The sequence below is a fragment of the Phyllopteryx taeniolatus genome, chromosome 10 (genome assembly GCF_024500385.1).
Source record: "Phyllopteryx taeniolatus isolate TA_2022b chromosome 10, UOR_Ptae_1.2, whole genome shotgun sequence".
Classification (NCBI taxonomy): domain Eukaryota; kingdom Metazoa; phylum Chordata; class Actinopteri; order Syngnathiformes; family Syngnathidae; genus Phyllopteryx; species Phyllopteryx taeniolatus.
In genome coordinates, this window is record NC_084511.1 from 11983159 (window position 1) to 12010994 (window position 27836).

General features: G+C 40.8%; 2 protein-coding genes and 1 long non-coding RNA gene across 6 annotated transcripts; 1 reads left to right on the forward strand and 2 right to left on the reverse strand.

Moving 5' to 3' along the window:
* Positions 1–1405: 1405 nt before the first annotated feature.
* On the reverse strand, positions 1406–13432 carry tmco6 (transmembrane and coiled-coil domains 6). 4 transcript variants are annotated; one of them, XM_061787148.1, is made up of 13 exons: positions 13413–13432; positions 5652–5758; positions 5466–5578; positions 5183–5366; positions 5004–5108; positions 4830–4921; positions 3960–4076; positions 3729–3897; positions 3062–3242; positions 2365–2459; positions 2105–2272; positions 1892–2023; positions 1406–1824 (listed from the first exon to the last, which is right to left on the reverse strand). In XM_061787148.1, the coding sequence occupies exons 2-13, from the start codon at positions 5673–5675 to the stop codon at positions 1801–1803; spliced, it is 1404 nt and encodes a 467-aa protein (XP_061643132.1). In that variant the 5' UTR covers positions 5676–5758; positions 13413–13432; the 3' UTR covers positions 1406–1800. The 4 variants fall into 4 exon arrangements, with proteins under 4 accessions (XP_061643132.1, XP_061643129.1, XP_061643130.1 ...); XM_061787145.1 differs by lacking the exon at positions 13413–13432 and adding an exon at positions 6419–6612; XM_061787146.1 differs by lacking the exon at positions 13413–13432 and adding an exon at positions 6419–6611 and having other exon boundaries at positions 3729–3843.
* LOC133484494 (sister chromatid cohesion protein PDS5 homolog B-like) lies at positions 10953–27353 on the reverse strand. Its single transcript, XM_061787144.1, has 7 exons — positions 27106–27353; positions 23467–23585; positions 23328–23383; positions 19359–19408; positions 19118–19286; positions 13547–14683; positions 10953–13474 (listed from the first exon to the last, which is right to left on the reverse strand). The coding sequence occupies exons 1-7, from the start codon at positions 27211–27213 to the stop codon at positions 13404–13406; spliced, it is 1710 nt and encodes a 569-aa protein (XP_061643128.1). The 5' UTR covers positions 27214–27353; the 3' UTR covers positions 10953–13403.
* LOC133484497 (uncharacterized) lies at positions 25023–26310 on the forward strand. The gene is made up of 4 exons (XR_009790425.1): positions 25023–25299; positions 25366–25456; positions 25728–25871; positions 25930–26310. It is a non-coding gene; the product is annotated as an uncharacterized LOC133484497 (long non-coding RNA).
* Positions 27354–27836: the final 483 nt, after the last annotated feature.

The window sequence follows — 27836 nt, forward strand, 5'->3', positions numbered from 1 at the left end:
TGGGTTTTCGACTACTCATGAGGGATATGAATGTTGTCTATTGTGGTTTAAAATTGTCTAGAATGAAAAAAATAAAAAATAAATCGTGAATAAGGAAACTTGAATACGGTTGCAGTTAACACACAAGCGACATTGGTTGGGGATTTACCGGATTTAGCTACCTTTTAATAGCACCACTGTCACCTTTGCTGTGTTCTGGCCCATTTCCTGGAGGATAACTTTGTAAACATAAGCTTTCACACGCTGCTGGAAGTGCATTTCCAGGTTTTGAGTGAGCGAGTAGTAGTAGTTGCCTTGTAGTTTACAACAATATTTAACTTCATTTATGATTTGGAATGTAACTGTGGATTAAATAGCGAAGCTTGCAGTCATTGTCACCAAAATGTGCGTGAGAGGTCTTCGTGAGGTCTTCCGTAAGGCATGGAGCGATAGTTTACTGAAATACAAACAGGCGTACGTTTTAGCAAAAAACAAACCAGAAAAATCTGTCGATATAATAATAACCCTGAATACTTATTTGATGGAGTGGCAACGCTAACCCAAACGCAGTGTACTTCCAACAACTCTCCCCTTTTCACCTCAAGTTTGGTTGAATTCTACGATCACTGAGACTAATATGGGCACTAAGGCGGATACCTGTCTGGTTGCCTCTCTCTTCTTTGGGAAGTATCCCTTGATAGACTCACAAAAATCATGATGACAAAACAGATGACATGCTTGCTCAACCCTCTTTGTTCAAGAAACTTGTTCAAGAGCTGTTTTTAATCTTTGGACCTTCCATCTTAAATATTAACTTATCACTCTCCTCAGGCACTGTACCTGCAGCTTTCAAGGCAGCCGTTATTTGACCATTAATGAAACGACAACCTCAACCCTGAGAGTCATTGTAATTACAGTATAGGCTGGTGTCAAATCTCCCATATATTTAGAAAATTACTGAAACACAACAGCTTACTGATCACATGGCCTCTAGCAATCTGTTTGAACTTTTTCAGCCCGGATTTAGGGCACACCACTCTACTGAAACATCCCTTGCAAAATCGACAAATGATCTTTTACTAGCTATAAACTGCGACACCTCATAAATATTACTCGATCACAATGCTCCCTTTGGTACTGTCGATCATGACATATTACTCCGACGTTGCTGCGGCTCATTCTACACGACTGCCCGTGCCTGGTCCTGAGGAAGAACCATTTTCCTGAAGGAATCTACCTGCGGTGGTTCATCTAATTTGTTTAAATGGACTTTGGAGTCTTAAATCTTAAATGGAGTCTTGAGTTTGCATGGTGTAGCCTACTCATCTAACTTGTTTTTGCTGTTAAGCGTAGAAAGTAATACATTCTTACTGATGTTGTGTTTTAGGAAGACGTAGTCAATAACTGTAATAATCTAATTCAGAGGTTACTCTCATAGCAACTGGTTTATTTCACAATAGGTAGCTAAAAATACATTTAATTACATTTATGAACAACACAGACAACCAATCATGAAAAAATGTGAAGTAAAATGTAAGTATCGTCATTTGAAGCATGACGTCTTACTCAGATGTATTTTGTTGCTTAATTGAAACAGATTAGTCTTGCATGAATGCATTATGTAAAGAATAAACCCTAATACTAAATTTGGGCTAAATATAAACTACAGTACTATTGATCAAAGGTCCAAATATATCACAAAACAGTGCTTTACGTTTCAAAACAAAAAAAATGTGAAATTGTTTTGAGTACTTTTCCTTTCTCAGATGGGTCTTTGATGCATTTGAATTTAATGTGACATTGCGCACATCGGACTTGCTGTCAAGAATGTGGGATGCAGTTGCCCTGCAACACAAAAACAGCTTTACTAACAAGTTCTTGGTTAGAAGACATTTGATTGTGAAGCATTTACAGAGTACGATGAGGAGGACAGAAGATGGTGCTCCAGGAGGTACGCTGCCCTTCGCCTTACATCTCCTTCGCTGCAGTAATGCAAGGTTTCAAGAAGTGAATTGCCACCTTGCTTCACAAAGTCCTCCACCACCTGAGGAAGAATATAAGGCAGCCCTGTTGAAATATGAAGATAATCTAATGCCATTGGGTGAGACTCAAGCGTTTGACTCACTTGAGAATCACTAGCTAAGAGCATGAAAAGGATGTCCAGACTCAGGATGACCACCTCTTGCGCTGCCATTTTAAGTGTGGCAGAGAGTGAAGACAGCAATCCGAGCTCAGCCAGCTGGATGCAGAACTCCCTTTTCTTGTGGGCCACGTTGGCTAAAACTCTTAGGATCTGAGTATGAGATGACAGGGAGGCAGTGCCCAACATCGTTCAGCTACGAGAAGTTATGATGCTAAAAAAAGAATGCAAGTTTTTGCACTGACCATTGTGTTGATTCCTTGACAGAATGGCAGAAGGTGGATCAAACTCGGGACCAAGTTGAGGCTCATCAAGGCCGAACAGAATAAACTGGATCGAGCTGGATCACATCACAAGAAAACCATTACAAGTTATAAAAACATTAGAACTGAAAAAGTTTTTTGGAATAAAGTAGTAATGTGACAGGTGGCCACCATTAGGGCTGCAACAAATACGTATTTCAAAGTATTTCAAGGACTTCCAAGACAAAAAAATGGTTGAGGATTTTTTTATGCCTCGGGGATCGGCTTATTTAAACTCATTCACAGCCAGCCCTCTGAGCTTCGATACTATTTGTCTATACAGTAGCTTCCTGTTAGCTTACGTCATCAATGCGAGGTGCACATATTTGATTCAAGGAGTGGGAAAACGGCGAGAATGCATCATTATAGTTTGCAAACTGCGTCCAACACAACGACGACATCAGAAGAAAAATGTGCATTTCACACTGAGCAGAAAGGTGAAAACCCAATTTCTCATACAGTGCTGTGAATAAGTATTTGCCCCCTTCAAATTCTTATTTTTTTTGCATAGTTTCTACACTTTGATGTTAAAGATCATCTAACAAATGGAAATAGCAGACAAAGATAACCCAAGTAAACGCAGCTTAAATGCTGTTTTTAAAGGTGATTCAATTGAAATCTCTGCAGAATGAAGAACCACCTGTGAGATTGTTGAGGACCCAGGCACTCTCTCTGGCCAAAGCGGGTCGACTCTGGACGTAAGCCTGAAGCAGAGCACACAGAGCAGCTACGAGCCCTTCGTCACTCAAACAAGCACTAACCTCGTCTGGCGTGTAGCAAGACAGGAGGTTCCCTACGCACCTTAGCAGAGGACAGATGAGCTGAGGAGGTGGAACACAGCAAACAAAAAAACGGGAACGCGCACTGTCAATTCAGGTATGTCTAAAAATTTTCAATGGTGTACTGTACAGGGTAACACACGTGAGCATTTTTACCTTTGTAAAGACAGAATATTTGATACAGCAGCTGTATTGGCAGTCATTAGATTCTGCAAGTGCTCATAATTTTGTGGGAGTTGTGTATACAAGTGATTCCCAAACAATGCACTGCATTATCCAATTGTACTTAACTGGTCGGAGAATAATTTATTTATGACAAACAATGTAACTTTGTTCATCTATCTCTGCCAGCGACATATAGTGAAGGCAGAACAAACGTGCTTCCATTAGATGGCAGAAGGTACTTAATTGATCCACTTGTCAACTATTTGTGACATTCTTGTTTAGTACTGTGCTGAGAGAGCTAATGTAAAATAGAATCATTGGCTCAAAAATGGTTGGGGAAACACTGGCCAACAATTAACTCACCAGTTCGAGTCCTTCTTCTTTGTTTCCTTGAACAACAGTGTCACCCAGCGACACTAACAACATACTGCACTGCAACAGAGCCCCGCAAGCCAACAGAGCTTGGAGATCCTCACCACTTTGCAGAAGACAGCAGCAGAGGAGAGTCACATCTTTATTAACGATTACATGGCTGCAATTGAAAAAAATAAGTGTTGCTTGACATACATGCTGAGATTAGTGGACAGCACTCACCTGCATGTGAGGTAGTGCAGACACCAAGCACACTCAATGGCAGGCCCCAGTGAAAAATTCTGGTTGGGTGTCAGGACTGCTAAAAGGTTTGAAGGTAAACTAGAGGCCAGAACCAACCTACAAATCGTGAGAGAGCGCATGAAGCAACAGCAGTGGAACCTCCAGATTTCAATATGCAATCGTTAAGAGAAAAAAATGTAAAATAAAGTCAAAAGTGGACTATGTAACGCTGTCCTGACTGTCCATTAAATGAACAGGTAAACAACAGAGAATAATAATAAAAGAAGGGAAACCCTAAAGTGTGTTGCGATGGGTCTTTTTCAGAGGCATCATCCTCATTTGTCAGCCATATTTATCATAGCAACAAAGGTAAGTAGACATTTTATTGTTTTAAAGCCCTAAAGTTAATATCACCATGAGGTGCCTTTAAGACTGCCCCACTTCTGAATCAAAAACATGAGATTTTCCATGGAAGTTCACATTCAATGTACAACCCCAATTCCAATGAAGTTGGGACGTTGTGTTAAACATGACACGTGTGTGGGACATGCAAAATTTTACATACCGGTATATCCAATGGGAAAGGAAAGGGAGAAGAAAAAAAATAAAAAAAAAAAAAAAAAAAAAAAAAAAAAATCAGAAAATGAAGGAAACATTTTAGCAGACTCATCGTTGTACTGGTATCTGTGCAAATGTCTGGCCACTTATAATAAGATCTCAGAATTGAATTTTTCTGCTAGACTTTCATGATGACTAGCGTGATTCTGATGAGGACACTAAAGGCACTTCATAGCGATATTGACACACCAGCTGTTAACTAGTTTTCACACTTGTATCACTAAGCATGTAATGGTTGATTGAGGTGCTTACGGGATTATTTTCCCTGATGCTTCTTTGGTCTGGAGAAGTTGTGAAAGGGTGAAGCCGACGGCTTCCACCACTGCCATGTTATGCCTCTGGTTCTGGACACATGTATGATAATAATTTACTAATTATTTTTTATGGTGTTCATTTGCAGTACTTCTGACAAAGCAAATCTTGTACCTCTATACAGCTGGCAAGGGCTGGTATGATTCCCTGAGCCAGAAGTTTCTCTCTCACGACATCACTGTCTGGGCATAAATTCCCAAGCGTGTAGAGGCAAAGCTCCTGTGTGAATACACAAAAAAGATGATGAACGGTTCCGTCATATGTAATTTGACAAGGGGAGAAATGTCACTAACAGTGAACCTGGTGCTTTGTCCAGATAGATAGGTGAGGAGGTAGGGTGTGGCGGGCAGACAGGCTGGGGCCACGCTGGGGTGAGGAGAGTGAGACAGCTCGTGGAGACAGTGGACAGATTGCAGGCGACACAGAGTGTTGGTGCCCGTGAGGAGGCCGATCAGCATGTGGACACTGTTCTCTTGCCTGACAGAATACACACAGAGCAAGGGAAAAGGAAGAGAATAACCTATGGCTGTTCAAACTTTTTCTACATAAAACAAAATCAAAGGAACATGGGCATACTTGATGAAGACCAGTTGAGATGCCGGGTCACGGAGAGATTTACTCAAGGTTTTAAGCTGGGCTTCCCTCTCTAGACCACTGTGTTGAATTTTGTGTAACAAACTGACAACATCCTGCACATAGAAGACGCAAGTATTTATGTTTTCATTCCACTGTAATTAATCTAAAGATATTGCTGTCACTCACCTTTTCATCTGAACAAGTGTCCATGATGGTTTCTTGCTGCCCGTCATCTTCATTCAGCAGGAGTCTCTTGCTCACCAGTTCTCTGTCTCGGCGGGCCCGACGAAGCGCTACAGCACCCAAAAAAAAAAAAAATAAAAAATAAATAAATAATAATAAATAAATAAATCACACTTCACTCAACAGACAGCTGTTTTTGCCAACATGATAGTCATGCTATGGACAAATATAGTAAATCAGAGAGCCTCTGTTAACCCAGAGGTACTTTGCCTGAGTATAAACTATACAGGCGGTAGCAGAGAATGTATCAAACTGTATCAAACATTCCGCCATAACAAAAGATTAATACTGTAATTCCCAGGGTTCACTGACAGTGTCAACGATGTATAACTTTTACATTAATGTATAAATTATATATTGTAGGTTGTATTTTGACTATGATGCAGTACAGTTCTACACCACAGCAAACGTCCACAATGATAAACATATATAATTACCTAATTATGTTTATCAAAACTGAGCATTAACTTGCTGTCCAAAAATGCAATGGTGTTGGCCAGGGAGCTTATATTAAACAAAGGAGTTTGGTGAAACTAGGCTTACGTTGACCATGTCTAAACGCAGTTGCTAAATAAAATAAAAACGGTAACACAACCCATTCGAATCACACTGACAAGAAGATGAACCCGTTAGATAAAACAAAATAACAACCTGATTTTACAGTACATTGCTTCGTTACATGTCGTCAAAGAACACCAAAACAAAAAAACCTTTTTCGTGCTCTCGCCTCTTTAACCGGAACTCTTCCAAGCTGAAGCCTGCTCGGCCAGCTTTATAGCGGATTCTACTTAACCTCCACATAATTTTTACTTTAAGAAAGCCTCAACGTTACTTGAAGATGCAGCTTGACATAGTTAATGTTATTTGAGACCAAACAAATAAAAACGACGTCTTCTTTTGCGTTTTATTGGCGGTTGGCAGCCATCTATTAGGTACATTACCGCCACCTAGTGCGGAAGGTGAAATCAACAGGAGGACTGTGTTAGGAATTGTTCACTCATTCTCTACTCCCTAATCACTATATAAAATTTGTTATATACTGTGCTGTAGTTGACTACAAACACCAGTCAAATAAAAAATTATTTATCGAACACTCATTGGATGTGCCATTTATTCATTTATTTAGTGAATGCAAAGTCCTTCAGCCAGTCACTTGCATCTTGCTTTACTGAGTGTAGGGTGGCTAATCCTCCCCTCAGTCTTTGGAGAGGGCACGCTTCAATTATGTGTTCCAATGTCTGCTCCTCTTCACAAGCGCACAGTGGGGCTGAAGGCTGCTGACCATGCATGGATCATGACCAGTCCTAAATCAACTAATGGCTGAGCACTGTCTCCTTGAAAGCTTGGTGGTGCCAGGGACCGGTTGAGTAGGGTCTGACACCAGTTTATTGGGGAACTACTTGAACAGCCATTCCCTCTTGATGGGGGTCAATCAGTGGGTGGGGTGAAGATACACTATATTGCCAAAAGCATTCGCTCACTTGCCTTGACTAACATGATTTTAAGTGATATCCCATTCTAAATCCATATGGTTTAATATGATGTTGGACTACCCTTTGCAGCTATAACAACTTTACTGTTGTGGGAAGGCTTTCAACAAGGTTAAGTTTAAAGTTTATTGGAATTTTTGCCCATTCTTTCAGTAGCATATTTTGTGAGGTCCCACACTGATGTTGCCTGGCTCATTGTCCACTCGAAATCAACCCGAAGGTGTTTTATCGGGTTGAGGGCAGGACTCAGGCGACTCAAGTTCATCCATACCGAATCTTTCATCCATACATGTGCACCAGTGCACAAAGCAAGGTCCATAAAGACTGGAGACTCAGGGGCTAATATTTTGGATAACTTCAACTTTGTGGAAACCGTTTGGAGATAGCCCCTGACTGTTCCAACATGACCGTGCATCAGTGCACAAATCAAAGTTCATAAAGACATGGACGAGAGAGTTTGATGTGGATGAACTTGACTGGCCTGCACAATCCTGACCTCCACCCTGTTGAACACTTTTGGATGAATTAGAGTGGAGACAGAGCCAGGCCTTCTTGTCCAACATCAGCATATAACCTCGTAAATGTGCTTCTGGAAAAATGGTCATAAATTACCATAAACAAACTACTTAACCTTGTGGAAAAACCTTCCCAGAACAGTTTAAGATGTTATAACTCCAGAGGGGGGACCGATGTCATATTAAATCCGATGGATTAAGAATAGGATGTCACTTAAATTCATATATGAGTCAAGGCAGGTGAGTGAATACTTTTGGCAATATAGTGTATTCTCTTGATCGGTAGATGGGGCAGCCTCCAATCTATTGGAGCAGCAGATGTGGTTGGCTTGATGCATGGGGGAGCAATGTATAAGACAGGGAGCCATGGTTTTAGTGTTGAGCGAATTGTCCCAGTTATGATTTGCATGGCTTTGTTGAGCTGGGTGTCAATGTGGTGTGGATGGAATGATCTGGACCAAAAAGGGGCACAATACACAAGGACGAGCTGTGCTGAAGTGCGTAGTGTGATAGTTGATGCGCCCCATTTCTCTCCAGCAAGCTTGCAGAATAGGTTGTTTCTGGACTTTACTTGGCCATCCCTTTTACACAGGTACATCTCAATAAATTATAGTGTTAAAAGCTTAATTTAGTTAGGTAAGTGAAAGTCGTAGGTGCACTACAAACACACAGACTGAAATATTTCATTTTCAAATACAGTACATAGCGTATGTATAACTGATGATTGTATCTTACAGCAAACAAAAACCCAAAATTCACCATCTGTAGAAATTTGAATATTATGTAACAATCAAGAAAAAAATGAAAATACATTTTAATTTGGAAATTAGACAGGAATTTGAATTCTGTTTTTTTCTGTCAATATGGGGTGCTCTGTGTACATTAATGAGGAACAAAATTTAACAAACGATTTAAGCAAATGGGTGCAATATAACGAAGTGAAAAATTTAAGGGGGTCTGAATACTTTCCGTACCCACTGTAAATTGCAGTTAAAAACAAACAAACAAAAAACACAATGTCATTTTTTTCCAATATCATATCCATATCAATAGCACTAATCTACCTCACAACAAAAATGAAGTGACCTCGTCGATCAGGGCATGCAAAAGAAACGGAAAAAATTGAGGATGAAGAAAAGAAAAAACGAGAGTGGTAAATGTGAATGTGCATCTGTTAAATGAGAAAAGTAGTGGTGCACTCAGAAATGTTTACTCCACATTATTGGCTAACATTTGGTAAACAGCAGACCCCCTAAGAAGTTGAGACAAAACAATATACATTTGTTTGAATTTGTTGGCGTACAAGTGCATTGTAAAAGTATTGGCCCCCTTCTCAAATTCTAATATTTTTGCAGTTTCCCCACTTTAAGATCCATTTTTCTGTCCATCCATTTTCTGAGCCGCTTCTCCTCACTAGGGTCGCGGGCGTGCTGGAGCCTATCCCAGCTATCATCGGGCAGGAGGCGGGGTACACCCTGAACTGGTTGCCAGCCAATCGCAGGGCACATACAAACTAACAACCATTCGCACGCACAGTCACACCTACGGGCAATTTAGAGTCTTCAATTAATGCATGTTTTTCAGATGTGGGAGGAAACCGGAGTGCCCGGAGAAAACCCACGCAGGTACAGGGAGAACATGCAAACTCCACACAGGCGGGGCCAGGGATTGAACCCGGGTCCTCAGAACTGTGAGGCTAACGCTCTAACCAGTCGGTCACCGTGCCGCCCACTTTAAGATCATCCCAAAAATTTTAAATATAAGACAAATATAACCCAAGTGAACTTAAATAACTGTTTTTAAATGGTGAATTCATTTATTAAGGCAAAAAATAATAATAATTCAAAGTTACCTGGCCCTGTGTGAAAAAGTAATGCACCACTAAACCTAATAACTGATTGGGCCATCCTCAGGACCAACAACTGAAATCAAGTGTTTTCTATACCTGGCAATAAGACTTTCACATCTCTGTGGAGATATTTTGGCCGACTCTTCCTTGAAGAATTGTTTGAATTCAGCAAAATTGGAGGGTTTTCGAGCATAAATGGTCTTTTTAAGTTCATGCCACTGGATTTCAAATGGATTCAAGTCTCGACTTTGACTAGGCCACTCCAAAACCTTCATTTTGTTTTTTAAGCCATTCAGAACTTGCTGTTGTGTTTTGGATTGTTATCCTGCTGCAGAACCAAAAATATGCTTCAGCTTGTGGTCACAAACTGATGGCTGAACATTTTCCTTCAGGACTTTCTGTTAAATAGCAGAATTCATGGCTCCAGATATCACAGAAAGTTGTCCAGGTCCTGAAGTACAACAGCAGCCAAAACCATCACACTACAACCACCATGTTTGACTGTTGGTATGACGGTCTTTTTCTGAAATGTTGTGCGACATTTACACCTTCCAAAAATCACAACTTTCATCTCATCATTCCATATAATATTCTCTCAAAAATCTTTGGAATCACTCAGGTTTTTTTTTTGCGTGCAAAATTAAGACGAGCGTTTTTGTTCTTTTTGGTTAGCAGTAGTTTTTGTGTGTAAAATTGCTCTTGTGGTGGGGAGGAAGATGAAGAAGAGACAGGCAGAGCAGAGAACAATGTAATGGAAGCTGAGAAAGGAAGTGTGTTGTGCGGCTTTTCAAGAAGAGGTGAGACAGGCTCTTGGTGGACAGGTGGAGCTTCCAGAAGACTGGAGCACTACAGCCAAGATGATCAGAGAAACAAGCAGGAGAGTACTTGGTGTGTCTTCTGGTAGGAAAGGGGAGAAGGAGACTTGGTAGTGGAACCTTAAAGTACAGAAAATCATACAAGGAAAGAAGTTAGTGAAGAAGTGGGACACAGAGAACTGAGGAGAAGAGAAAGGAATACATGGAGATACGACGTAGGGTGATGGTAGAGGTGGCAACAGCCAAAAAAGAGCCAGATGATGAGATCTATGCTAGGTTGGACAATAAACAAGGAGAGGGAGATTGATTATATAGGTTGGCCAGACAGAGGGATAGAGATGGGAAGGATGTGCAGCAGGTTAGGGTAGTCAAGAACAGATGAAAATGTGTTGACTGGTGCCAGTAGTGTGCTGAATGGACAGAAAGAATATTTTGAGGAGTTGATGAATGAGGAAATTGAGAGAGAAGGAAAAGTCAAAGTGGCAAGTGTGGTGGATCAGGAAATAACAATGATTAGTAAGGGACAAGTTAGAAAGGCACTAAAGAGGTTGAAAAAAATGAAAAGGCAGGTCCAGTGTAGGTATGGAAGCTATCTGAGAGGTAGATTTATTTATTTTTGACCAGGCTGTTCAACAGAATTCTAGCAGGTAAGAAGATGCCTGAGGAAGGGACGAAATGTGCTTGTGCCCATTTTTCAGAACTAGGGTAATGGGCAGAACTGTGGGAACTATCACTCTAAAGAAAACCTATGACAGGGTATTGAGAAAGGAACTGTGGTACTGCATGAGGAAGTCTGGAATTGCAGAAATATGTTCGAATAGTACATGACAAGTATGAGGGCAGCAGAAGAACAGTGGTGAGGTTTACTGTAGGTGTGGCAGAGGAGTTTAAGGTGGAGGTGAGAGGATTGCATCTGGGATCAGCCCCGAGCCCCTTCCTGTTTGCATTGGTGATGGATCGGCTGACAGATGAGGTTAGACTGGAATCCCAATGAAGCATGATGTTCGCAGATGACATTGTGATCTGCAGTGAAAGCAGGGACCAGGTGGAAGAACATTGAGAAAGGTGGAGGTATGCACTGGAAAGGAGAGGAATTAGCCCAAGAGAGACTATACAGTATGCCCATGAATGCATACATCGTGTTTTTTTTTTTTTTTTTTTATTGATTCAAATTCAGCCGGGTTCTGTGTGGTGTGTCAAATTTAGACTTTTTTGGCCTCTGGTGCATCTTTCAATATGTTTGAAAATAAGTACTGCAAAGACAGAACGACTTAGTATTGGACTGTTGAGCTACAGCGTTTAACTTTTTTTTTTTTTTTTTAACCATCTCAGTTGTCTGATTTTTTTGGGGGGGCAGGACGTATAGTCACATCCACTATATAGAAGTACTGAGCGCCGTCATTTAATCGGTGGCTATCTGTCGCAATTGCAAGTCATAAAACCTTGGCCCATTTCTGCCGCTACAAGTGCACCGTTAGCCATCTAGCTATGCCTACAAACCCCCAAAAAGGCATCTTCCCTGAAATGTTATGCCACGCGCAGCGCACAGAGTGAGGCTATAGAGAAATGGAAGCTACTAGCTAGCGGCTGGGCGATGTGTCCGTCCAATACTCCACACAGCCTCGCTTCATGCATCGTGTCTAGACCCACATTACAGAGTTAAGGGTTTCAGTGTTGTTCGTTCCATCCATCCATTTTCTTCCACTTCACGGGGGAAGTAGCTGTAGCAGGGAAGCCCAGACTTCCCTCTCCCCAGCCACTTCCTCCAGCTCTTCCGAGGGGATCCCGAGGTGTTCCCAGGGCAGCCTAGAGACTAAGTCTCTCCAGTGTGTCCTGGGTCGTCCCCGGGGTCTCCTCCAGGTGGGACGTGCCCGGAACACCTCACAGGGAGGCGTCCAAGGAGGCATCCTAAACCTAAACCTGAGCCATCTCATCTGGGTCCTTTCAATGTGGAGGAGCACCGGGTCTACTCAGAGCCCCTCCCGGATGACCGAGCTTCTCACCCTCTCTCTAAGGTAGAGCCCGGACACCCTGCGAAGTAAACTAATTTCCGTGGCTTGTATCCAGGATCTTGTTTTTTTTTTTGGTCACGACCCACAGCTCGAGACCATAGGTGAGGATAGGAACGTAGATCGACTTTCGGCTCAGCTCCTTCTTCACTACAACGGACCGATACAAAGTCCGCATCACTGCAGACGGTGCACCGATCCGCATGTCAATCTCCCGTTATATTCTTCCCTTATTCGTAAACAAGACGTGTCATAGGGGTCGTGTACAGTGTGAGCTGGGCGGTGGCCGAAGGCGGGGACCTTGGCGATCTGATCCCCGGCTACAGAAACTGGCTCTAGGGACGTGTTGTTAGTTATTTGTCATTAATTTCATGTCAATTATTTAATAAAATGTATTTGCTTAGTCATGTTCCTGTTATGATATTTTTTTTTTGGGGGGGGGGGGGCAAGGTCCTTCTTGCCTGGGGCCCCAGTGGGTTTATAAAATCACCTCCTGTTAGTGACCACAGTCCTGAATCTTTTCTGATACATGAGTAATTCCGAACACAGCCACTCACGTCACACAACTTCCAGACCAACTGGTTTTAAAAAGCACTATTCCATTTAATGTCATATAAAATTGTATTGTACATCATACTGTGGAACAAAACAACATGAAAGTATGCAGTATTGACATATATTCCATTTTGCAATCTAACGCTATTTAGTAGGATATTAGGGATATGTTTTGATTTACAAAAACTTCCTTTGTCTTGAATTTGGGGAGCAACATGGCCTCTCTTTTAGGAATCCATCACAAACAAAAATGGGCACTATAACAAACTTAGTAGGTGGTTATATTAAAGTAATAAGGAAAAGGGATAAAATGGTAAAAAATGTAAAAATTATTTTCATTAAAATAAAAAAAATGTATCCTCCTGGTTATCAGGAATGAACCAAAAAAAAAAAAAAAAAAAAAAGGTCAATCAAATTATATTTTAACAGCCTAATGACCTCACTGTGGATGGATGTATGGTATTATAATACCTCCTTGTGCTTTTCACATGACGGTGTTGCTGGGAATTCATCTGAATCCACTTTTCTTTTCTCTGAAGAAATAAAAAGAAAAACATCATATCCTGACGTAACAGTGCAAGTTTATCTATTCATTTTTAACTTACTTTTCTTTTTCTGTGATGGAGGACTTGGTGTCTCCAGGCTGAAAAGAGGTACTGTGTCAATCGAGCCAAGTTTTTTTTTCTTTTTCTTCTTTACTTCTGTATTTGCTTCAGCTATCTCTTCTATGTTAACACTTGCATTTTCATCAACTATCTGCTCCTCCTCAGGTTTAGCTTTGTCTTTTTTCCTCTTCATTTTCGTTTCATTGCCCACCTGCTGAGGAGTACCCTCTACAGGATGACTCTTTCTCTTTTTCTCCTTTGTTTTCTTTTCTCTCACATTTGCATTGGGAACCTCCATGTGACACGGCGTCTCCATGTTCTTCCTTGCTTCCCTGATGTCGTCTTTCTGGTCTGGATTTTCCTGTTGCGACACTTGTTCGCCAACTTCTACATGGTCAACAGTCCTTTTCCTCCTCCGGGATTCCTTGTCCTCAGCTGGGGGTTCAACCATTCTGTCTTCATCACCTTCGTCACCCTTCTTCTTTTTTTGGGATTTCTTGTCTTTTATCAGGGTCTCAGAAATATTCTGACTATCAGCATTCAACTTTTGCTTTTTCTTGTTTTTCTTTTCTTTTCTTTTTACTTCTTCAGCATTCCCAATTGTGTTCACCACGACCTGCTCATCTTGGGATACAGAATTCGGTTCAATGCAATTTGTTACATCCTCGACGGGTTTTCCAACGGATCCGGAGTTGACAGCTTCTTCGCCCTTGCCACCGTTTATGCCTCTGTTCTCTCCCGCTTCGCTTTCAGAACTTTCCTTTTTTTTCTTCTTCTTGTGTTGGGGTGTGGGAGCCTCAGCTTGTTCTCCAGTGGGAGTTATAACTTTCTTTTTTCCCCTCTTTTTTGTCTCTTTGGATGACAATTTAGTTCTCCCTTCCTCTGATGATATCGGCTGTTGTGTGCTGTTCAAGGGGGTCACAGGTGCAGTCGTTCCCATAGTAGTCTTTTTAGGGGGACTTGACTTTGTTTGTTCCACCGTCACCGCTTTCTCAGAGACATCACTCTTTTCAGGTGGCTGTTTACCAGACGTGTCAATTTTAGGCTTAGCCTGAGGTTTCCGCACTCTCTTTTTGACAGGTTTTGCTATAGATGGGTCCAAAGCATTGATGGTATCTATCTTGGCTATGTCGACCTCTGTGGACAAGGAAAGTATATTTTAAAAAAGCAGCACACTTTGCACGGACTATGCCAGTTCATATTTTTGCATGGTTACCCAGTATTAATTTAACAATATGTTAATTACTATGCGTGTATTTTGCATCATCATAATTAGAGGTTTTACCAAAATATAAACATTGGCTAATCAGCTGACAGCACACTCGTGCAAAGTACGGCCTGTGAGCCACATCCGCCCTGCCCTCAGTCTCTGACCGGCCCTCGCAGGCTTTATGAAGTCAAAATAAATTATACAATATGACGTGCTTTTATTTTGAAAGCAGTGCTTTTATTTTGAAAGCAGTGCTTTTATTTTGATGTGCACATCGGCAGTATAAGCGAACAAAAGCAATGACTTGTCTTTAGTGTTGCCAACTTAGTAATATTGAGGCTGTATGAAGCGACCTTTCTGACCAATCTAGCAACTTTTTAAAAATTGTATTCAAATTTTTTCTTTATTTTTTTAAATAACAAATTGCAACAATTTCAACTGTGGTCCTGCACAGTGGAGGGGAAGAGTGGAATTTGCCCTGGTAATGATTTGGAAGTCCCAACAAGGAACGGCTAATATCAATTAGTGTTTTTTGCGCAAAATGTCAGCACAGTTAAAAAAATCGAGAGAAAATGAAGGATACTGTAGACGAGGGCTGCAACTAACGATTATTTTAATAATCAATCTGTTAAGTATCATTTCGATTAATCATGATTCTGATTAACCAGTTAGCAAGGATTTCGTGTGATGTGTGTCCTGCGTCTGAGACGCACAAGAATTAGCAGGGACGCATGAAACATATTCAATATGCGTCTGTTGATGCATGGTTTTAGACTCGCCCTATGTATGTGTGTGCGTGTGTTAGTAAAGAGCTTCAAAAGTGCTAATGCTGTCTTGGTGCTAGCCAATCAGAGGAAGAGTAGGGCGGGTTATCGTTCCATAAACACCATGGACACGGGAGTTTTTTTCTGGACTCGATAAGTTTTCATTGTTGTGGTAACACCCACCACACCGCTCACGCGCACCAAGACGCTGGCAGAACGGCATTTGCTTCATAGATGCACACAACTGGGACACTTAATGGACAGTTAACGGTTTATTACATTTGCTAGCCTGCAAGCTAACGAGCTAAGGGCTGGAGCTAAAAAGTTCACTCGACCGCGGCGACATTGTTAAATCGTCAGCGCTCTGAGTTGTGTGTTTCCCACATAACACACGCACACACACACACTCACACACACGGAAAAGTTAACTGTGTATAAACCATAATCACAGCGGCACACGTTATCAATATTGAGGCAGTAGTTGACTTCAGCGGATTTATTTTCAGCGTCATTTGATTGACAGGTAAAGGTCGCACATCACAGTCCAGCAGCTCGACGGTGGGGCTTATTTAACATTTTATTTATCCTTTATTTAACCAGGTAAAAGATTATTGAGAGATAAAATCTCTTTTTCAAAAGCCAAGACGCAGCAGAAATTATACAGGCAGCAAAAATTATATATGGTACATAACATGACAACATTAATGCAATAAATCAAAAGACTAACAATTGTGATAACAAAATGTATGGCATCTGATTTAAAAACAGTGACAAAGCCCAAATGCAAGTATGTGGTGTTTTTTATTCATTCAAATTTGGCAGGCTTTAAGACATTGTGGGGCTTTAAGACATTGTGGGGCCTCTTTACTGGATTCATGATTCTATACCTCTGTGCCAAATGTTTATATGCAATTTCTGCGACAGTTTCTGATTTCGATTTATTTATCTCAGATATTTTATTTATTGTTCTGCATTACAATGCCAATGTTCTCTAGAATTGATGGTTAATTGTTCTTAAAAAGGATGTACTTGAATTATAATTCTCTGTAATATCATAATATCAGTGGCATAAAAAAACCCCGATCTCGTTTATTGTGATAGTTTTGGGGAAAATATATTGTCCTAAAAAGTTGCTATCGTAGCAGGCCGAAACATAATATATTGAGAGAGAGCAAGAGCATTGGAAAACAAAACAAAAATATTGTACAAATAAAAATCTGCAACACAGTATAGCGGGACCACGAAGCAACAACCGTCATATAGTGGAGGATTACTGTATATGTACTCTGTGATGATAAGTTGCCGGGACTCATTGTTTCCAAACTATGCATCCTGCAACTCACATAGTCTCAAGTGTAAAATGATCTATGAGTGAGCAATGACTTAGAGATCCATTTCAGTTTTGTTTTAGAGAGGCATCTTCAAGCAACTTTAAGTTGTTGTTCAATTCTTTTTGTTGTACTATTTTTTTGGATACTAGTAACTGTCACTTTTGGGGTGGTTTTAAGGTACCGTATTTCCATGAACATAGGGCGCACCGTATTAAAAGGCACAGTCTCAGTTACGGGGTCTATTTCTGTATTTAACACATACATAAGGCGCACCGTATTATTGGGCGCAGGCATGGTAAAACATATGCTAGCTTAAAACATACGGTAGCATGCATGCACGCTAAAACAATGTTTTTAAAAAGGCAGCGGGAGCAAAACTGAGTTCGGTGGTACTATATTGAAGTATTTAACAACGTACTCACGTTATTTTTTTAAATCAATCCTCATCCACAAATCCATCAAAGTCCTCATGTTCTGTATCCGAACTGAACAGCTGGCCAAGTTCTCCAACAAACACGCCGGGTTCTCTCTCGTCATTGTCAGAGTCAGTCTCGTTGCCAGGGGGCTGTTCAGCAATGATGCCGGCTTTCGCGAAAGCTCGGACAACAGTCAAAGCAGATACCTTAGCCCAAGCATCCACAATCCATTCACATATGGCGTTGCCTCCCAGTCTTAGTAAAGCTGTGTTCGCCATCTGTCATCCATCGCTCCCACGCCGCTCGCAACTTCACTTTGAACGCCCTGTTTACACCGATGTCCAGCGGTCGGAGTTCCTTAGTCAAGCCTCCCGGAATGATAGCAAGCTCCGAGTTCATTTGCTGCACTTGGTTTTTGTGAGATGGGCGCGCATGGAGTCACAGATCAACAGGGACGGTGACATCCGGTCTCTTTACGTACACCTGACTCAGCCACTCTCTCATTTTCTCCTCGTCCATCCAGCCCTTTTGATTGGCCTTAGGATGACTTCGGCTGTAAACTTTTCTTTCGGCAGCGTCTTCCTCTTAAAATTCACCATAGGTGGCAGTTTCTGTCCATTACCGTGGCAATCAAGCACAACAGTAAAAGGAGACTTCTCGTGCCCCGTTGTGCGTATCGCTACCGTGCTGGTCCCCTTCTTCTCGACAGTGTGGTTCACTGTGATGTCGAAAGTGAGCGGCACCTCGTCCATGTTGGTGATGTGGTTGGGCTGGATGTGTTTGTCTGCAATCTTTTTACTGCAGTAGGAGCGGAAGATGGCCAGCTTTTCCTTGTAATCCGCCAGAAGTTGCTGCGCCACGGTAGTCCTTGCCCGGATGGATACATGGCACCGTTTCATAAAACAAAAGCACCAAGATGGACCTCCTTGAAAATGTTCGATCTTCATTTCTTCTGCAAGCGTTATTGCCCTCAGTTGAATGGTAACTGTAGAGACGCTTCACCCGGCTGTTCTTTGGTCATTAATCCAATGCTCGAGTTCGTCTTCCAAGTCGGGCCACCTCACCTTGTTTCCGCAGAAACTCAGCTTCGTCTTCTTGATTTGGCGGAGCTGGTTTTCCTGCTTCCTCCACTTGCGAACCATGGATTCGTTTATCTTGAATTCTCTCGCGGCTGCTCGATTCCCATGTTCCTCCGCCTAACTGACAGCTTGGAGTTTAAACTGTGCTTCGTAAGCGTGTCTCTTCATAGGTGCCATTTTCGGGGGTCCTTAGCCAAACCGATGTTGTTTTGCACAATGCACACCCCGGCGCTATATACCTACTGGGGGCATGGCTTTAGCGTCCTCCTTCATGCACTCTTCCCCCTTTACGTCCGCATGCGGTCCTCAGCCACGTCCGCTTTTCCTCTGTATAAGCAGCGTGTCAGCAGGAAATGCTCCCAGTCATTCAAGCGGTTAAAAAAATAAAAAATAAAAAAGTCAAGCGGAGCGCTCATCACACAACATTTATAGATGTTGGAACCCGGTGCACACATAAGGTGCGCCACATAAGGCGCCCCGTCCATTTTGGAGAAAATTTAAGACTTAAGTGCGCCTTATGGTCGTGAAAATACGGTACATTTCACTATAACCCAATGCAAGTACTGTATAACTACTACTCTATGTACTGTTTATGTACATTCAGTGTTAAATGTGCATTATAGGGCTGATATCCACGCCACTTTCCCCTTTCTTGACCATTGTGAGGGCATTTGATTGGCAGAGACATTATAGAATTAAGTGGGTCCTCCCATCACCTATGCGAAAATGTCGCTCATATGATACACACAGCACCTGCAAACACACCCATACCTGTCATTTGTACCAGCATTTTCCTCCATTTCTCAACATCCAAACTACTGTCAGAGTCCGAATCACCACCACCATCACCAGCAGCCACAGCATTTTGTTGCTCCTTTAACTTCTTGGTGACAGTTTCTGACAATTTGCCATCTTTGCGTTCCCTTTGTGGTTTAACTGACTGAAAATACAAATCATAATCACTCTGTTTAGTAACCAGTTAGAATTTTTTGGAGTCAAGTGAGAAACTCACTTTCTGTGTTTGTGCTTTCTTTGCAGGTTTGTCATCCTTCTTGGAAGCTGCTGGGTAAAAACAGATGACAACACGTTTAGGCCGACTGCAAATTGGGCTCTGTAAGATGGATGATGAACTTTGCTCGCGAAGGGCAAGACAGTGGGTAAAGAGCGGTCACCATGTAAGTGTGATAAAGCCTCACTTCAGTTGTCCTGTCATAGTTTTATTTTTAACTTGTGATATTTTCAATTGTATTTCTTTTTAGTGACTTTATTTTGTAGTTAACACAAACAGGAAACATGGGATCCGCATTATAACTTGTATTTCCACCAAACTCTAGGTTATTTGTCTTTTATCTATCTACTCCTTTCACATTGTGCCCTTGCTGTTCAGACTGAGACACTACATAACTGGACTGCCTTGTGTTAAAGGCAGAGGTGGGAGTCAGTCACATACTGTACATACAGTACGTGGACAAAATTGTTGGTACCACTCTTCACGAAAGAAAAACTCACAGTGATCATAGAAATAACTTGAATCTGACAAAAGTAATAATAAGTAACAATTTTAATGAAAACCAATGAAAAGTAGATACTACGTTTATAACAGCTTAAACTCCTCTGTGTTTTTATGGGAATTTATGACCATTTTTTCAGAAGTGTATTTCTGAGGTTCCACACTGATATTGGACGAGAAGACCTGGCTCTGTCTCCTCTCTAATTAATCCAAAATTGTTCAATAGGGTTGAGGTCATGATTGTGCAGGGCAGTCAAGTTCATCACATCAACCTCTCTCATCCATGTGTTTATGAATCTTGATTTGTGCACTGACGCACAGTCATGTCAGAACAGGAATGGGCCATATCCAAACTGTTGCCACAAAGTTGTAAATGTCCAAAATATTAGCCACTGAGCTCCAGTGAAAGGAACTCTGAATATTTCATCATATCAAGAGATTTTGAACAGTCTAACAGTTTGGGGATTACCTCTTCCTGTTCCAACATGTCTGTGCACCAGTGCACAAAGCAAGGTCCATAAAGACATGGATGAGAGAATTTGGTATGCATGACCGTGACCGGCCTGCACAGAGTCCTACCCTCAACCCAATAGAACACCTTTGAGTTGATTTCGAGTGGACAGTGAGACAGGCCTTCTCGTCCAACATCACTGTGTGACCTCACAAATATGCTCCTGAAAGAATTGGCAAAAATTCCCATAAACTCACTCCGAAACCTTGTTGAAAGACTTCCCACAAGAGCTGAAGCTGTTACAGTTGCAAAGGCTAGACCAACATCATATTAAACCATATGGATTTATAATGGGATATCACTTAAAATCATGTAGAACTAACCCAATTGAATTAATATTAATTCATTAACATTTCAGCTTAAAGTCAAATATACCATTGTTAAAATAGTTATTTGCCACTGTTTTATCACGTCAAATGGTTTATATCAGGCAAGTCTTAACTTGACGTCCTGTTTTAAACATGTAGCCTTTTATTTTAATGGGTACGCACCGGAACGCAGCATTTTGGCACGAAAGGTAAGTTCAAACACTGTGATTGGCTGGCAACCAGTTCAAGGAGTACCCCGCCTCTCGCCCGAAGATAGCTGGGATAGGCTCCAGCACGCCCGTGATCCTAATAAGGATAAGCGGTACAGAAAATGGATGGATGGTAACTTCAAACGACACCGGGGAAAATGAAACAAAAGTAAAACGAGATGGCATGAAAAGGAGTAATGAATGGAACCAGATGCTCTGTAAAACATTGTTTCCTTCACCTACTCACTGATGAGGCACAGGGTTAGTGTTTGTGATACTGTGAGACGTTTATGTGACTTTTGTCCATTTATTGTGATGTAAAGTTGCTAGTTTGACCTTTGGTGAAGTGTTAGCTCAATGTTAAGCCTGTAATGTGACATTACAAACACAGTCGCCAGTGTTTGTAATGACAGGTTGAAATAAATCTGTATGAGGAGTGTAATTTTCACACTACACACCATGTCACCAAACAGTACAGTGATTAGGCAACTGACTGATGAAGAGTTGGAAGACACCTGTGATGTTAATTAGAGGACACACCTTGTTTGAACCCATATGTACCTATGATCAAATTATTTTCAATCTTTTCTTGGGGTACCAACATTTTTGTCCAGCCCTGTTTCATGAGTTTGTTTTTAGAAGAATAATTCTGTTGAACCATAGTTCAAAAGCAATGTCAGATTTTTATTAGTTTATTTTCTTTGTTATTATTATTACTTTGGTAAAATTGAAATTATTTCTGTGACCACTGTGGGTTTTTCTTTCACTAACAGAGGGGTACCAACACTTTTATCCACGTGTATGTGTATGTCACAAGCAAGTCTCAAGTCGTAACCTTCAAGTCTCAAGCAAGTCCCAAGTTACTGTTGGGGAACAAAAACCAAAAAAACCAAAAACAAACAATAAATAAATAAAAAAGTCAAGTTGAGTCACCACCAAATATCAAGCAAATCGAGTCAAGTCATTATTTGGTTCAAGCAAGTCCTAAGTCGAGTTGTACAATCTTGGTCAGTCACAACATATAAAACGTTTTTTCACTGATCACAATGCAAAAAAGTGCATCTATACCTCTCAAAATTAAATACACACAAAAAGTACATTTCCTGCACAAATTTAAGAGTATGAAATCAATGTATCCATCCATCCATCCATTTTCTGAGCCGCTTCTCCTCACTAGGGTCGCGGGCGTGCTGGAGCCTATCCCAGCTGTCATCGGGCAGGAGGCGGGGTACACCCTGAACTGGTTGCCAACCAATCGCAGGGCACATAGGAACAAACAACCATTCGCACTCACAGTCATGCCTACGGGCAATTTAGAGTCTCCAATTCATGCATGTTTTTGGGATGTGGGAGGAAACCGGAGTACCCGGAGAAAACCCACGCAGGCACGGGGAGAACATGCAAACTCCACACAGGCGGGGCCGGGATTGAACCCGGGTCCTCAGAACTGTGAGGCTGACGCTCTAACCAGTCGGCCACTGTGCCGCCGAAATCAATGTATATATGCAATTTTATTCTTACTATTTAGAATAATACGTTATTTTTTCTAACATTTGCAAGAGTGTTTACAGCTACCAATATATGTAACACTGTTACTATGTTGATAAATACTGAAATATACTGTATGTGGGAGTAAACGTGTAATCATCAGCAATATGGCAAATGGATGGATGGATGTTTCCAGATTCCTGTATTCTCTGTCACTTTGTCTTCTTATCTCTTATATACCTAGCTAGCTTACCTGTGTGAAAGATGAAGGTACACCTCATAGAAGTTGTCTTTTAATTATTTTTTGTTGTAAAACTTCCATGTTGGTGTTGTTTTTTTCAAAATTTCATGAAAAACAATCCATTAATCCAAATATCATCTTTGGAGCTTCCTCTGTGATCCTTGCTCAATGAGGCAGCCTCAGCAATCGTCAGTGGTCTGAGGATAAAGTACGTACTGGTGGCCAAATTGGTGGCGCACACACAACACAAAAACAAAAACAAAAGGCACACTATATTGGCAGTATGACTTGTCAAGTCATGTAGTTCAAGTCTAAGTCAAAAGTCTTACGAATCCCAAGTCTGTCAAGCCTTTCATAAGTTTTATCTAAGCAAGTTGCAACTTAAAATCAACAAGTCACGTGACTCGAGTCCCCCACCTCTGGTTACTGTCCACATTAAAGTGAAATGTGCGGCAAGACTCAGAAAAACATTTATTTGGATGTTAAAATGTCAGTAATTGCAATTTCTTATGCTAAAAAGAGTTATATTTGAGTAAAACTTAAGGCACATTTAAGAAAAGTTTGTGTTTTGTATTTCTGAACAATATTTGATTAAAATAAAACACATTTTAATCAAAATGGTAAGAAGTGGTATTATCACGTATCGGCAAATAAACAAATGTACTGTAAGTATGCCTGCTCTTACACGGTCATGTTAATGTTACTTCAGCATACCTTCAATTGGAGTTGATCCTCCTCCATTTGAACTGGAGTGCTTGTTCTTTGAGTACCTGGCAAAAATTGAAGCACTTAATATTAACAAAGCATTTGTAAACAGAACAATAAATGTGCTTAGTTTCCACAATACACTCACTTTAACCAGGAACTGTATATTTCCACTAATGATGAAGAAAACTCTGTAGCGCCCTCCACAAATTCCTGGAATGGAGTTACAGTCAGTTTGTTTTCGGCTCCCATCGTCCCACACTGCGACTGTTCAAGTAAAAAGGCGCCAATTTTGCTCCGAGAGAGAAAGCAGTGACTTCCAATCAACATCCATAAAACTGTGCACATCAATAATTTAACCAGTGTGTCACCTTTGGGGCCATTATCTGTGTGAAGAGAATTGTTTCTAACAGGGACACATTGTACATTGCATGTGTAATACTGTATCGTTTAGGGGCTGCCACGTTCCCCTCCAGGTGGCCGATTGGGTGCTTAAGTAGTGATCCACCAAAATGAAAATTTTTGACTGAAACCGAAAACCGAAACACAAGAATCCAAGGCCGAAAGCCGAAACACTGGAAGAAATTATCACTCAATCAATTAAACTGCATTTGTAAGTTATTTTCACAAAAAAAAGCAATACAAAGCGCTTTACATTAATTAAAATATAAAAATAAATCAAATCCACCAATTATTAATTTTAAAACTATGCCAATGATTAGCAAAATTGCATTCATGGCTATGACTACAGAGCTGCCAACCTCTAGAAATTCACTTTCACAACAATATTTCAGAATTTTCATATTTTCAAAATTATCTTAAGAACATTACCACGGGACAGTTATTGCAGTATATTATTTCATTTGATTTCATTTCATTTATTTGGATCTCCATTAGCTTTGGCTAACGCCATCACTATTCTTCCTGGAGTCCACATCCACCATTGCTATCCTTACACTGCAATACACCATTACAAGAAAATATATAATTTCATAACAACATTACAATAGTTAATAAATGTGTGTGTTCACTGTGATGGGTAAAATGCAGAGAACAAATTTCGTCTGCATGTATGGATGTTCATGACAATAAAGGTGAGTCTTCTAAATTATGGCTTCAATATTTATTTTAATGCATTTATTGCGTCAACCTTGTAATGCCAGACATATTTGCACCCAAATGTTTTCTCTTGCATGCTCTTTTTGTATTCCCTGTATCCACTATTGCTGTTGAAACGATGCAAATTTCCCCATTGTGTGACTAATAAAGGTTATATTATCAAGATTTATAAATTATAGGTTCATTTTCTCAAGTGACGTAGAAGAGGTCAGGGTTTCCCACATATCCATTTATTTGTGGCGGGCAGCCATAAGTGAATTTTGGCCGCCACTAATCTATGGGGAGAGATATGTCTCAAAATTATTTGCATATTGCTTATTGTTTTTCAAACCCACAAATGTATCCGCGATTCACACGTGTTTTTTAATTCCACAAATATATCTGCGATTTACAGTTTTTTTTTTTAGTTTTTTTTTATGTTGTGTGTGTGCATTTATCATGACTTACCATTGGTAAATATTAAATTTAAAAATAAATACAAATAAATTGACCATGGCTGAACAAGGTGCACAACCAAAATGAATATTTACAAATGATAAGGCATGATAAATGCACACATACAACAATAAAAAAAAAACATGTAAATCGCAGATATATTTGTGGATTTGAAAAACACGTGTGAATCGCGGATACATTTGTGGATTTGAAAAACCCTCGTGCAAACAATTTTGAGACACGTCTCTGCCCATACTAATCGATTTTGCCGTGTTCTGTACGTCCTCGCTGTGAATGCAGCGTGTCATTAAACTCCGGTCAGTAGGTGGCGGTAGACAATACCTCCACCAAGACGCGCAGCGTGGTCTGCCAGAAAAGAAGAGGTTCAAGACGAAGCGGGTCGCTAGCACACGAACAACACACGAAGGTAATTTGCATTGCATGGTTGCGGTTCTGCTCGTTAGTTGACGCGAATGACGTCTCATTCAAACAGATGAATGTATTGAAAATTATTTCAAGCGAATCACGAAAAAGCCTCGTCCCGAGGACACACGCCAACATGAGGTACAGTTCGGAAGCAACAGGTGAGACTCAGCACTTAACGCAAGACTAGTCTTTTTCTTTCTTTTCCTTTTATGACTGCACCAGCGAACAATCAACACAGACTTGCTGCATTTGACCCAGAGTGGCTCAAAATGCCTCAGTTTAAGTCATGGCTGTATGTGACACAGCACAGTAAATTCACTAGCTGCATTACTGTATGGCGTCAGGTATTAATAGCCTTTTTATTTGTTTTTTGTTCATTTTGTAATTTTATTATTGTTACATTTTAGGGATGTTTTGTGGATTTTGCAGAAAGCACAAGCCTACAGCTAAGACAGGCCCAGGAAGAAGGGCTTTGTTGAGTTTGGAGCAGAAGTTGACCGAACAGAACTCTGAACGCCCGGCATATCACAAGGAGAAAGCATCTCTCACACTCACCTTTTACAAATGAATAGGGTAAGAGCATCACTTTAATGATTAAAACAATCTTTCAAACTTGTTTTTATTGGTGCAGTTTTGGTGAAAACAGACCTCCGCCATCGCTGACAAGGAGAACACCTGGCTGCCTGCTGTAAAATATCTGTTAATGGACGTGATCCTGTGGACTTCAATTTTGAAAAGATTTAGCAACATCTTTTAGGAAGCCATGTAAAATTCACCATTTCGTACTTCTTTTGATTTGTTACCCACGTTATTTCTTATTTCAGGAAGCAATTATATTTTTATTGGAATTTAGAAAGTTATTTGGTGTTTGATATTATACTTTACATTAATTTGTATTTATCTAAGTTAGCGAATGTAATGTTTTTATTGAATTTCTTATTCGGTGCTTGTTTAAACAATTTATCTAAATCCATAAAAACGGCCACCATTTTCCTTCCAATTTTTCGGTGCTGCATTTCAAGCAAGATTTAGCAGAGGTCCACCAAAATCACATTTTCTCATTGTTTTACGCAAGATAATCCATGTTATTTCCAGATTACGTTGTTGGGAAATCCCTTTACCACCACGTTATGGAATTTTTAATTATGAGATTTTCTGTGGTTCTGACAAAGATGAAAATGTTCCTCGATTTTGGCGTCGAAAATCACACATTAATAGGATTCGACCACGATAGAAAACCATGTCCGTGACTCACTATTTTCCATTCTTGTTTTCTGTGAACTCTGAAGTAATTCTGACGATGGGGGGAGGGAGAGAGCGAGAGAGAACTATTTATCTGAGGCAATCGGAGGACAAACTAGGGCTCATTTTATTCATGTATCACTCCTCTACCCAATGAAAGTCTGTTATATACAAGTATTTAGAAACTTTTAGTGACTTATCTACTCAATGAATGAATCTTACCTAAGGTTGACATAAAAACAAATAAATAAAAGTAACGAGCCTATTTTGACAAACAGGACTAGAAAGTCCAAATTCTTTACAAACGTAGCGAGCAAATAGTTATCAGACAAATAAATACTCAAGTACAGATACCTGAAAAATCTACTTAAGGACAGTAACGAAAAATTCAAGTAGGTATAGTCGTTACTTCCCACCACCGCGAATAATAGAAACAGTTGGAAGAAGCCTAACGTGCACGTGCATTTCCAATGTACACTTTGCACACACACACACACACACTGATGGACAACCATACAGGTAACTAACTCTACGTTGCCCTTTTATGCTGCTTGTTCGTGTGTACCTGTGGGCTGTGCCTCAGAAGCTCCTCCGCAGCCGTGTGGAAGCCATTCTCTTTCAAATAGCGAAAAATTAGTACGATTAGCTCGTGACTCGACGCGTTCACAGACATGGTCTCCTCGCAACGGACAACAAGAAAAACGCACGTAAACGTTATTTTTCTGGCATAATGCTTTAACCTGGACAACACAAGAAAGTTACTCAATGCTAACTCCTTCGATTCACGCGTGCACTCAGATTCAACTCTGAACCCAGGAAGCAGTTCCGATTGTTGTGCACATAGGTATGAACTCTAGATTGGCCCGCGCGCTGAAGCAGCACAACAAACCGACGTGCCTACGTGGTGGCCATGCTGGGAAGGTCGTCCTTCTCGTAGATTTGAATGCATGTACAATGAAATTAAGTCGTAACTTGCTCATTTCTCAATCGATTTTTATCACGGTTACTGTTCTGTCAACGCCAAAGCGTATGTTGTCATACAAAACATTTTATTACCCCCCCAAAAAAGACATGTGGACGGGACTACCAGTTCCCTTGTCCTAGTTGTAGGGCATTTTACACAACCGTAAGCAGCGCAATGTACCGGCATTCTTGGTCTTTTGGTTTTCTTGCCGTCCACACACACGGAATGTGCTCATGTTTTGGGGCGTGGGACAACGGGCGTGTCGTATCTACTGATACAAATCTGTTCTCGTTTTTATTTAGGAACTTTCCTATCCTATCCGCGCGAGATGA

Coding starts and splice junctions, on each gene's coding strand:
- tmco6 (XM_061787145.1), bottom strand. CDS start 6,509: ATGTGGAGGTTAAGTAGAATCCGCTATAAAGCTGGCCGAGCAGGCTTC. Junction 3,898..3,959: donor CTGCACTACCTCACATGCAG/GTGAGTGCTGTC, acceptor TTTCAATTGCAG/CCATGTAATCGTTAATAAAG. Junction 2,024..2,104: donor TCTTAGCTAGTGATTCTCAA/GTGAGTCAAACG, acceptor ATTCTTCCTCAG/GTGGTGGAGGACTTTGTGAA.
- LOC133484494 (XM_061787144.1), bottom strand. CDS start 27,213: ATGTCTGTGAACGCGTCGAGTCACGAGCTAATCGTACTAATTTTTCGC. Junction 23,586..27,105: donor TTCTGAGGCACAGCCCACAG/GTACACACGAAC, acceptor TTACTTGAACAG/TCGCAGTGTGGGACGATGGG. Junction 13,475..13,546: donor TCCATCACAGAAAAAGAAAA/GTAAGTTAAAAA, acceptor TTATTTCTTCAG/AGAAAAGAAAAGTGGATTCA.